This window comes from Balaenoptera musculus, chromosome 18 (genome assembly GCF_009873245.2).
Source record: "Balaenoptera musculus isolate JJ_BM4_2016_0621 chromosome 18, mBalMus1.pri.v3, whole genome shotgun sequence".
NCBI classification, from domain to species: Eukaryota; Metazoa; Chordata; class Mammalia; order Artiodactyla; family Balaenopteridae; genus Balaenoptera; species Balaenoptera musculus.
The window spans coordinates 16,168,804-16,181,240 of record NC_045802.1 but is presented as its reverse complement, the minus strand read 5'-3'; the positions used below and the strand labels follow the sequence as shown (position 1 = coordinate 16,181,240).

The window sequence follows — 12,437 nt, the reverse complement described above, 5'->3', positions numbered from 1 at the left end:
CCTCTCATGAAGTCTTTAATAACACGCAGTATCAGGGCCTCACGGCTTTTAGAGGAAAGAAAGGCCACCAAACTCCTACGGCTCAGGGCAAGTTCCCAACTTAGAAACTTTCTAGCCAAGTGCCTGGTACATAGTAGGCAGTCATTAACTTTTGTTAACCGAAAGCATAAATAAATAAAGATCCCTTTTAAAAAAGGAAAAATGATTACAAACAGGGATCCTATAGCTACATCTGGACATAAACAGCCGTCGAGCGGAGTAACGGGAAGAAGCAGCGCGAGGTGACTGCTGAGCGGGAAACTGTTGGCTCGCGGTGGACAAGTCATTACACACACACACACGCCGGGCCCCGCTCGGGGCGCACACCCACCCCGCCCCCCGGGCCCGCCGCGGGGACTCACCACTTGAGCTGCAGTGACGAGAGGACCACGGACACGGAGGAGGCGGCCATGGCCGCCGAGCCCATCCACGGCTGCAGCACGACGCCGATGGGCATGAAGACACCTGGCCGAGGGGGGGACCACACTCAGGCCGCAGCCCAGGGCGGAGAGCGAGGGGGGGCCCAGCCTCGCCGCCCACCAGAAGCTCTCCTCAGGGCGGCTCGGAAGCCCCTGGGCTGGGCGCTGACCGCGTGCCCGTGGGCCTGAGGCGGGCGGTCTCAGAGCTGGGCGTGGGGCTCGGTGGGGGGGAGCACCGTCAAGGGGACTGGGGTCCCCCACCCACCCTGACCTTCCTGGGACCATCCAGAGGTGCCATCACCTGTTTGGGGGAAGCTCCAGGGGACAGGGCACCCCAGGGACTTGCAGGTGTCACCATCCTGGGGCACCTCGGGGGTGGGAGCACCGAGACAACACGCTGACGACCACGGGCCCTCTCTACACGGACGGTCCTCCCTCAAGGGCGTCAAAGCACCTTGATAAGGGGCAACAAGACCAGGTCCCGGGACAGAGCCGCAAGCACGGGAGGGGACCAGCTCCTGAGCCGGCCCCGGGGCAGGAAGTGCACCTGCCGGAGCCGGGCTGTGGTGGACGCGCTGACCCACTGTGTGAGGCAGCGCCGGCCGCTCGGACACAACAGGGGAACGTGGCTGCGGCAGTCATGTTTAAAAATAGGTCTTGGCCCATGTAGGCGCTTTCCTTGCAGGAGTCTTTGGAACTCTTCCCTCTCTGGGGACACAAGATACAGTGGGGGAGGGAGGACTTAGGGAGCAGAGAATATCCATCTCTCCCCATGATTATTTCTGAGTCAGGATAAAACCCGGGCGGGATTAATTCTTAAGACAAAGTTCTAAAGCACTGATCCCGGGCTTAGCGTGTAACAGGTGCCCCATAACTGTTAATATTGATTATTTTTCAGACTGTATGTCTTAATAATGTTCCAGAAAACAGGGCCAAGGTAAATAGGGTTGAGCAGCTTGGCCAGCTTTTCAGAGAGGCCCGCAGTGAACAAAAGGCTTGGGTTCTCCCTGCAGTTTCTCATTTACCTTTAGAGACTTACAAAGCGGAACATAATAAAATCAACTCTTTCTTCAAGGCTTCTGGCCACAGCTAGGGTCAGAGGGAACAGGGCAGGGAGGGCCCACCTGCTGCAATGGGGATCCCGACCAGGTTGTAGATCAGTGCCAGCACCAGATTGAGTCGTATCCTCTGGACGGTCCTCTTGGAGAGGTGAATGCTGGCCACCACGTCGAGCAAGTCATTCTGCAGGAGAGGAGCACGTGGTGAACGGGGAGCCCCGTTCTGCGGCCCTCACCACTCCTGCTACGGACAACCGGGAGGGGGAGGCGCGGCAGAGCTCACTCTGATGAGGACGACGTCAGCCGCCTCAATGGCCACGTCCGTGCCTGTCCCGATGGCGATGCCCACGTCGGCCCGGGCCAGGGCCGGGGAGTCGTTCACACCATCGCCCACCATGGCCACTCTCTTCCCCTCGTTCTGGAGCTCCTGGACCTTGGCCACCTTATGAGAAGGCAGCACCTCTGCAAAGACTTTGTTGATGCCAACCTGAAAGGAAAGAAGAACAGCAGTCAATAAAAAAACAAATACACAGTAACATCCGGCGTTGCCAAGGGGCAGGAATAGGAGCAGAAACCCATGAGCCCTCAGCCTCCAGGTCCCGTCACCAAGCCCTGCAGACTCCAGGTCACACGGCAAATGCACCCCCTGCTCCCATCCCAACGCCCCGCGGTGGTCTGGGACCCTCGCCGGCCTCCTGCCCACATCCTGGCCTCCCAACACTCTTCTCCAGATGCCGTCCCGGTGACCTTTCCAAAACAGTAATCATTGGTCACGTTACTCTCCTGCTTCAAGGCCTCCAGTGGATCCCACTTCCCTTAGGACAACGTCTAAACTCCTCTGCCTGCCTCCCAAGGACCCCAGGTCAGGTCCTGCCTGTGCCCAGCTCCCCGCCCCCCGGCCCCGGCGGGCCCCGCCCTGGCCTCTCCAACTCGCTGCTACCTTGCACCCGCAGGCGGTGCTCGTGCTGCCTGCTCTGTCCTGCAAAGGTCACTTTTCCTGCCCCCAGCGCCCCCTCTTCTTCATCTGACGCCTGCAGGCCTCCTCTCCCCTGGAAGGTGTCCCCGGCGGCCCCTGCCAGGCTGAGGGGTAAGCTGGCAGCTCCCATGCGTCCCGTGCACTCTTCCACTGGAGCGCCCAGCACCCGGTTTACACTCGGTCCCTGGGCCACCCTCCCCACGGGACCGTGAGCTCCTCGAGGGCGGTGCCCTCTTCACTCCTCTCTGTAGCCTCTCTGTCACAGGGGTGGGTGGCACTTAGTAAGTGCTTGCTGAATGCAGGAACAAGTTTTAACCCGGGAGTGGGTGTACTCTCAGAAGGATGGCTGACAGGGGCACTGTCGCTCCCCTCCAAGGAGCGATTCATTCTCAAAAGCAGACAGCTTTACACACACGTCCGCAAGGGGTGGTATACAACCGTCTGGAGTTTGCACTGGAGCCCTCCCTGCGAGGCAGGGCAGGCAGGCATGCAGTCGTGCCGCCCTCGTGGCCCAAACTCAGACCCTAGCGCTGCAGAAGAACTGCCAGGACCCAGTGACTTAACTGGTGCAGAGTGAGAAGAGCTGGGCCGGCAAAACACTCCCTTAATATAAAGGCTACAAGACTGTTTATTTCAGCCCTCAAGTCATGGTCTTTTTTCCTCAGCGCAGCGACTGGAAAATAAAGAATGTTGGAACAGCTTTTCCGGGGCTGCAGCCACCGTGCAGGAATGATGGCACCCAGGCCCCAGCAATGTGATCTTTGGGGCAGCAGCAAGGTGGTCCCCTGTGGGATGTGCACGGCTCCGAGATCAAAGCATGTGGAGAGAAAAGCTCCCAGCGAGGGGAAAAGACCAGAGCAAAGCTGAGTGCTCAATGCACTAGTGCTTATTTATTTTCCTTAAACTGTTTCTGCCAGCTTGAAATCGCTTGCAATTTCAGATGTGGGAGACATCCCGGCCCCCGGCCCTTACCTGGGTGGCAATGGCTCTGGCTGTCTTGCGGTTGTCCCCCGTGATCAGAACCACATCCACGCCCATGCTCTTCAGTGTGTGCACGGCCAGGGCGGCCTCCTGCTTGACCGCATCTGCGATGGCGATCATGCCACAGAGCACACCTGTAGGAGACACCGCAGGTGAGCACACATGGCAGCGCCCTGGGCAGCCCAAGGAGCAAGTAAGACTTCATGATCCGGAACAGTTTTCCTAATACCATGTTACACGCCAACGACAAAACACCAAATTATACAACAGAATACGGTTTTGATTTTGTTTTTTTTTAATTTACATACATTTCCAGATGCATACAAAAGTCTGGAAGGACTGTTAAAAAGTTAACAGTGGCTCTCTGAGGGGTAGGATAATGAGGGATTCCGTTTTTTTTATAGCTCTCAGAATTTTCCAGATTTTCTGCAAGGAACATCCCTTGCTTTGCAGAGTGCCTGGCTCATAATAACTCAATACCTGTTAGCTATTAAAACATGAGAAATACAACAAATGCTACTTAAAGAGTGACACATGTCCAAACAGCTAGAAAATCAATCCTTCCTTTCTGTCTCTTTCTACAGAAAACACTTTGTAGAATTTTTTTTTTTTTTTTTTGAGTGACTCTTTAGGTATTGACACAGGAGGGCATTCGAGGACTGAGGTGTGACGGGAGCAGTGAGGGTGAGGAAGTGTAAGAGGCACTTTTAATTGAGCCAATTCCAGCCTGACAAGCTGAGGGGGCTGTGCGTTTAAAGGACTCGGGAGAAGGCATGGCAGTGGGAGCCGGAAAAAAAAAAAGAGAGAGAGAGAGAGAGAGAGAGAGAGAATGGGAAAAGAGGAGCATTCAAAATACAGCAATTAAATTATTTCTTATTTGCATATAGTTTTTACTTCTATTAGCAGAAACTAACATTAACAAAGTGATTCTAATCTACCTGAGATGTAAAGCCCAGGATATAATCTGAGTACTAAGAGACATACAATTTTGAGAAGCTCTGTAAAAGCTGCAGGGGATTTCGGTATGTAAAGCATCCTAGAGTTAAACCTCTTAGGAAGTCAACTGCTGCTTCGCCTGCAGTGATGAATGAGAAAGGATGACTTTCAACTGCCAACCTGGGCAGATGCAAATGATGGTGGGGAAGACAGTTTAGAATCCCAAGAGCAAAGAGGCTGAAGCCATCTTCACTCTGGTGGCAAAAATGGAGGTGGCCAGAGGGGACCTCAGGACTGAGAATGAAGTGGAAAAAATGGCAAGACAGCCTTTTCGAAAACAGAACCAAAATTAACAGAGGGGAAGATTTACTTTAAAAAAAAAAAAAAAGGACTCTATTTCTGCCTGAAGTCTCCAGCTTCACTTGAGAGCAGAGGACAGGGGAGCAGAGCGGTACCGTCAATGGCCACCAGGATGGCCGTCTGGCCTTTCGTCTCGTGATCGGTCATCGCGTCGCTGATGTCGCTGGTGACGGTCAAGCCGTTGCGCCTCATCCACTCTCGGTTGCCGATCAGCACAGAGAAGGTCTGCGGGACCGCATCTGCTCAAAGGAGCATGTGGTTATTCCCAAAGAGCCCAAGTTCACTGCGAGAAAGCACTAAAAACCATGGGATGGTTTCAACAGCAAAACGTCCACTTGGCGGCTCTGGAAAAACCACAACCTAGTAAACAGCTCTTGGAAAACCATCCTTAAAGAACCAGGGGAAGAAGAATAACTAACATGCAGAACCGTGGTATGAATTAAAACATGTAAAGATGTTACAAACATATTAAACACCGCGTAGTGTACCTACTGGCCTTTTAGGGGTGTCTGCTGCTGCAGTTAGATTGCATTAGAATTAGGATTAGAAGCGGTTAGTTATTTGGTCAGCGCCAAAAGCAAGTGTTGACTAGACCCATCACTGCTTGGTACAGATGATGCAAGGTGAACCAGCCAACAACCAGCCTCCGTGTATGAAAGGTTTTGAAGCTATACCTCCTAAAAGGCCAGGTGAGTCCTGCACCTGTCACCTCTACCTTAGGTGTCACTGATAGACCAGTCCCTGGAAGGCAAAGGAAAGGTCATCCCAGGGCTTTAACTTGCTATAAGGTGGTAATGGCTTCTAACAAAATCTTAATCAAGATTTAACTACTAACATACTTAAGAGCCAACACTAGACATGGGTTTTTTTGGTTTGGGGGTTTTTCCACTCTCTCATGCTGATGGCTAGCACCCTTTGAATAAGAAAGGCCGTTATTCAAAAAGCAGCTGTCCCTCCAGTGTCCCTTCTTGGCTTGGGCAGACCACGTCCATTCACTTTCCCTGACGGCTGCCAGCTCTATAAATACGTCACATCCCATCAGAGTTGACCACATGGGGGTTTCCTGTTTAGGAAGAACAAAAGAAGGACTCCCATCTGCCTACCCTGTAGCATACGAGTCTTATCCCAAGACTAACCTGGGATAAGAAAGAGGAGACTCGAGATTAGGGAGCAGGTAAGCAATACTCCATGACTTTAAGTCACACACTGCTTTTGTCTGCCATTAGCGTCAAGATTCAGCCACATCAAAGAACACGAGAGAAGCTGCAGGCTTCCCTGGGAGACAGGCGTGTGGCGCACCAGCCCTGAGCCACCTTCTCTGCAGTCGGGAACCAGGGGGCGAGCCTGGCATGGCGCTCTCCATGGCTGGGCCCAGCCCCCGGCGGGCCGGGCAGCGGAAACCGAGGCCAGGGATACCTGTTTCCACGGGGACGCTGCTGACCCCGTTCAGGTGGGCGGTCGGTTGGCCACGCGGGCGCTCATCCTGGGCCAGGATGCCCTCCACGTTGCTGACTTTACAGCCGATCCCACAGCCGGGCACCGCCTGGAAGTCCGTGCAGTATCCCAAGGTCTCTGTGCCAAGTTCCTGGGAAGGAAAGTGGGAGAGAGGAAGCAGAAAACAGAGGTGAGTCGAGAGGGAGTCAGGGCAGAGGTGGGGGTGAGGCGGGGGGAGAGCAGCAGACACCAGGAATTAAGAGGGAAGGGAGGGACGGGAGGAGAACTTCCGGGAAAGGCGAAGAGATCGACGCCTGAGTCAGCAACTCTTTCTCTCTTATATGACACAGTCATTTAAAACAGCCTCAACTCTCTCCTAGAGTTTGGATGCCTGGAGAGACTGGACAGGTTGCAGTTCAGAAAGGAGAAAGGCAATTCACAGCAAACACCCCAAATTAAGGGCTGGGGTCGGGGTTGGGGGGCAGGGATGAAGGTGCCAAAGGGAAGAAAGATTTTCTTTTTATGTTGCAAATAATTTCATAAAAACGATGGAATAGGTAAGTGGTAACAAACTATTTTAAGGCCATCAAGAGATAATTGCCCATGGCCAGACCCTGGCGGGGAGGGCCGACGTGGCAGGAGAAAGGGAAGGGCTGGGTTTATTTGGGTAACAGAACCCAAAGGAAGGATGCCTGGGGGTGAGCAGAATTCTTTCTGAAACATCAAAAGGATGAGAGGGGAAATAGCCGCACCCTACACAAAGGACACGACACGAAATGAGATTTCTGAAAGATTCCCTGTCCTGAAAGAGTTGTCAACTTTTCCCCAAGGCATCCATGTCACCTTCTACATTTACTGATAATTGTACCATTCAGACAGTTTACATGTTTTCAGGGCAGTATTCTGACACATCCTGCTGCCTCCACGCGCAGACTGAAAGCAGAGAAAGCTAACTAGGCCCTCTCCTCTGCAGAGGCCAGAGGACGAAGGCTCCCCACTAACTGTGCCAACAACCCACCGTCCTCTGGTCACTTCTGCTGCTTCCTCTCCGTCTCAGGAGTCCCCAGTGGAATGGATTTCTCCCGACCTGGCCCCAACACCCCCTTCGTTTTTGTACCCCTTTGCACGAAGCGCTCGTGAGGGACCGAATACGCCTGTCTTCCCCACCCGACCATCAACTCCCAGCAGGCAGAGCTCGCATCTTATGAATTCTTACTCCCCTGAGCTCGGGATGCTCAGGAAATGCCTAATGAATGGCCACTAGCTCATTAACACTGAACTGCTTTGTGATGATCTGGAAGCGTGACAAGGGACCTGCCGCTGTGCGCTGCATCCCCACCTGCTCCAGGGGGCCTGCTCAGCAGTTCCCAGACCACACGAGCCAAGGCCTCCGTGGAGGCAGCTGACGTGGGGGCCAGGGGCAGCGAGGAGGAAAGGCGTGTGAGGGGGAAGGAGCCCGGAGTCTTCCGGCCCAGCCGGGGAGAGCGGGGGAGCCGGGGGAGCGAGGGCCCAGCAAGGCTCAGTGCACCTACCTCTTTACAGTGTCTGGTGACTGCCGCGCCCAGGGGGTGCTCACTGCTGGCCTCCGCAGTCCCCACCACAGCGAGCACCTTCCGGAGGGGCAGCGTGGCCACGTCCACGAGCAGGAGGACCCGCATGACTCTGGGGACCCCGTGGGTGATGGTGCCAGTTTTGTCAAACATCACCGTCTTTATCTGCCCAAAAAACCGCATCTCAGTGACCAAAACACAGATGGAAGGGACTCTCAGAGTCCTCACGATCTCGAGGCAGAACTTCACTCAACCCACCCCAAGCAGGTCACAATACACTCCTTCACGACACGCTACAGAATCCTCTGCGTCCGTCCCAAGGTTCAACCACTCCCGCTGCCAAAACATTGTTTCCCTCTCTCTGCCCAGTTACAAAAAAATCCACACACTCCGGCTTAACCTTGACCAGGCTGAGCCAGAAGCTCTCACTCTGATGCAACAAGGAGGCATCACCGTGCAGCAACGCCGGGCGGCCCTCTCCTCGTGTCGGGTCAGGAGCGTGACCCCGGGGGGTCTGCCCATCTCCCGGCCCACCGCTATCTGCCGGGTCAACCACTGTTCTCTCCGGCCTGCATCAGTGCAAAAGCCTACGGAGAACAGTGTTCTCGAATTCCGAGTTCACAAAAGGAAGGGAGTGTTCCTTGGCCATAATAACAAGTAACCACAGAGCTAGTCTGGGGACCTGTCCCCCTTGGTCAGCGGCAGCTTGGCACGGGTCCCCAGGGGCCTGGGCTCAGCCCGTCGGGAGCAGCCACACTTGGCGCCTGGGCTTGCGTGGCCGGAGCCCGCCAGTTCCCTCGCTCCACGCTTCCCTGGACCCGGCACAAGGTCAGCCCTTGCTGTGCTCAGACTGCGTGCCGCAGGCTCGGTTCTCCCTCATTTAGCAAACAACAGCTCCGCTTCTTGTTTCTGACTGAGTGGGGCCTCTTCCCCACTGTTAACTGGCCTTCCTCCGACAGTCCTGGCCAGCTTCTAGCCCAGCCCCCGCTCCGCCGCCAGGACGATCTTCCCAGCGTGCAATCCAGCCCCGCAGGCGCTTCACCCCCGCCCCTGCCCCCGTGTGTCCCTGCTGTTCTTGGTTAAGCTCTGGACCTGGACTGAATAACCCTGCAAAGCCCTTCAAGGCCCCTCTCTCCCCTCCTTCCTCCCTCAGTGCCCTCATCTCCTGTCAGTTTCTCTCTCTTTCTGGTCCTCATTTAGTTATTGAGAAAATAACTGTGGAGTGACTCCAACGTGCCAGGCACTGGGCAAGATGCCGGGGACACAGTGGCGGGGACATGTTCACGGTCTCCAGTCCTACGGAGTCTGGGACCAGGCAGCACGGCCCCCCCGGGTCCTTTCCACGTGCTGGTCCCACGGCCGGGACACCCTTCCGAACCTCTGTTGTCAGCTGACACGTCTCAGACCTCCCCTGAGCACCTGCACCAGCGCCCACCCCGTCCAGCACACACGGGTCTACGCTTAGGCCCCTGAGGAACTGTCCTCACGGCATCTCACGCTCTCCATGGCCGTCTGCTGCTCGCCTGCTCCATGTCTGTCTTTCCTGCTGGACTGTAAGGTCCTTGAGAGCCAGGGCCCAGCACAGGACCCACACAGAGTAAACGCTCAACAGATACCGAAGAAATAAAGGGAGGATGGAAGGTTGGGGACTGCTGGGCTGAAGGGAGATTCTCCATAGACACTGCTGCCTGCTACTCCACTCCGAGGTCCCAGGACCCTCCCCGATCACGCGGAGACAGCGCAGCTACTTTCCCCGGACCCCAACCAACTGGCCGTGAGCCTGGCGCTGCACATCTTAGCGCAGGCCTTTGGCAAGTCGCCCAGCGCCCTCCTGCTGCACTTCCCTCACCCGTAAAATGGAAACAAGCAGCACCCACCTCAGGGCTGTCGATGAGATTAAATTAATATTTATACAGCATTTAGGTCTTTGACTGTGAGCTGCGGCCGGTCCTGTTGTCATTACCAGTTAGTCCTGGCTTCCTCTTTTACTTAATTAGCAGAGCTACCCTCAGTCCTCTTTCAGGTTTTTCTCTGAATATGAAATTTAAACAGGTACTATTTTCACTAGGACCCTCTAAGTCAAAAAAAAAAAAAACAAAATCACGCAGCATACAGCTACAAAATCACCCCAGCCAAGACCTCGAAGGAAGCGGGGGCCAACCTTGTGGGCCATCTCCAGAGGCTTGCCTCCCTTGATGAGGATGCCATTCTGGGCGGCCACCCCCGTGCCCACCATGACGGCCGTGGGCGTGGCCAGGCCCAGAGAGCAGGGGCAGGCGATGCACAGCACCGTGATGGACGTCTGGAATGCAAACCGGAGGACCACCTCTGCCTGGGAGATGTGCTTGCTGGACGTCTGACGAGAGGAAAGAGACAGAGGCAGGGTGAGAGTCAGATGAGGCATCGCACGGAATTCTGATCATATGAGAACATTCCACTCTGTAATGGCCTATATGGGAGTAGTATCTAAAAAAGAGTGGGTATATGTAACTGATTCACTTTGCTGTACAGCAGAAAATGACACAACCATGTAAATCAACTCTACTCCAATAAAAATTAATTAAAAAAAAAAAAAAAAGAACATTCCAGCACAGGTGGGGCACCTGAACTGGCGTGATGAGCTGGGCTCCAGGACACACGGTGTACCCCGCTCTGCTTTGGTGGCATCTCGTGGTTCACTTTACTGCTGCATATCCTACTGTTCCAACCTGATCCTACAGGCTTTCCTCAGGGAAAGGCATTATGAGAGGAGAGAGGCGCATAAAAATCCCTGATAGGGGAAGAGCACAGGCTCTAGAATTGGACCACGTAGGTCTACATCCTGGCACTGACACTGTGTCTTAGCTTCCTCACATACAACATGGAGGTAATAATACCCAGCTCACAGGTTTTTGTAAGGATTAAATGAGGTAACATACATACACATACATACAAACATAAATATACATAGTACAACACCTGACGTAGGAGAGATGCTCCTGAGAAATTATAGCTACTACATTATCATTATTATTTTTATTATTATGAAAGCTTTAAAAAACTATAGCTCTCCAAGGAATCAACTCTAAGGTAATAATCATGTGGGAAAAGATACAAGGATATTTCTCACAGTGCTTTTTCATAAAGCGAAAAAACTGGAAACAACCATGGGGGATTGGTTAATTAAACTGCAGGTAGGGCAATTCCTAATGGAATATTATGCAGATGTTAAATGATGATGTATACATATTGACATGGAAAGAGATGTCATTTCTTTAGCATATGTAGCATATTAGTAGTTGCTGAATTAAAAAAAAAGAAGCAGAAAATGGCATGTCTTGGTGATTTAATTAGTGCAAAATTATCTGCCTATATCTCTAGTAGCCTTCACACAATCCTGGAAAGATGTTCACCAAAGTGCAGAGAAGTGCATATAGGGATGGGATTTGGAGCCATCTTTATTTTCTTCTATTTTTCACCACTGTTTCCTTTATAAAAATCCAAAACCAAAAAAATACAGGTCTCCTTCCCAGTTACCTGGTGACACATATTGGTATGATTATTTGCATTCTAACATCTTGAGTTATCTTGGTTTATCTTTCAAAATGGCTAGTATCTCTGGAGAACAATTGAGAGATGCTGTATTCACTTAATTACAGTAAAATGCATGTTTTCTAAATCGAGGATATAGACCACAATCTCCTTAGATCCATCTACCCTCTATTCTTTGACTTTGAAAGGCAGAGTCTAAAATAAGCTACATTATTAGGGTCATTCAATTTTCACAGAAACAGTCTGATTTCGGTAGAAGGACATGCTGTTGAACACATAATGTGATTTTTTAGAGGTAAGGATGAAGCGTTTTCTTCTTTTTTTTTTTTTTAACCTCCAGAAATTCTTGTCAAAATCACACCTGGCACTCTGAGAGGAGTGGGGTGGACTTCTAGAGGTTGACACGAACCCTGTCCCTACAGATGATTTGTACAGAGCAGAGTGACAACAATGTCTTAAAGGAACATGCAGTACCTCATTTGCCAGCATCCTCCCTGATATTGCAGATAAAAACAAAAGAAGCGAAAGTAAGATGGAAAGGTAGGGAACAGCAGGAAGCCACATATTGCAACTTGTTTAGGACTGAGTTTCCCATAGCCACATGCCAATGAGCTGCTCTCCCACAAAAGCCAAAATTTTTGGCGGTCAGGAGCCATAATAGCCACTAGCAAATTCTAGGAATACAGTCATAGGCTACTCTTAAAACACTGAAATCTCCCTAGATGTCAGAAAGTGTTTCACTTGGACATTTTAAGATAGGAAATTTGAGGGAGGAAAATCATATCTAAGTGAATGACAAGTACACCAAGAATATATGATATGCCTTTAACTACGGACAAAAAATTTTTTAAAAAGGAAAAAGTTATCCATTCTGTATTTCCAGTTTCTTATTTTATGGCTCTAAGGTAAAATACATATTAGACTGGGCTTAGTATGAGATATTTTTAAAAAATAAGGTAAAACATTGTTCTACTCACTGGGCAGTTATCAAATACTACTCCAAGTGGGCCATTAGCTTTTTCTGTCTATCCAGGTTTCTCCAACTCAGCGCTACTGACGTTTGGGGCCAGATAATTCTTTGTTGTGGGGACCTGTCCTGTGTGTTGTAGGATGTTTAGCAGCAGCCCTGGCTCCTATCATACATGCTAGAGGC

The 12,437-nt window shown here is 52.0% G+C and overlaps 1 protein-coding gene across 1 annotated transcript in view; it reads right to left on the bottom strand.

Annotated features, from left to right (window-relative positions):
• ATP7B (ATPase copper transporting beta) overlaps nucleotides 1-12,437 on the bottom strand; it is a 57,432-nt gene that overhangs the window by 5,210 nt on the left and 39,785 nt on the right. Inside the window, exons 13-20 of the mRNA XM_036831499.1 lie at nucleotides 9,915-10,109; nucleotides 7,736-7,918; nucleotides 6,186-6,354; nucleotides 4,865-5,008; nucleotides 3,465-3,607; nucleotides 1,800-2,003; nucleotides 1,583-1,700; nucleotides 402-504 (exon numbers count right to left, since the gene is read on the bottom strand). Coding sequence (XP_036687394.1) covers nucleotides 402-504; nucleotides 1,583-1,700; nucleotides 1,800-2,003; nucleotides 3,465-3,607; nucleotides 4,865-5,008; nucleotides 6,186-6,354; nucleotides 7,736-7,918; nucleotides 9,915-10,109 — 1,259 coding nt within the window. The remainder of the gene's footprint in view (nucleotides 1-401; nucleotides 505-1,582; nucleotides 1,701-1,799; nucleotides 2,004-3,464; nucleotides 3,608-4,864; nucleotides 5,009-6,185; nucleotides 6,355-7,735; nucleotides 7,919-9,914; nucleotides 10,110-12,437) is intronic.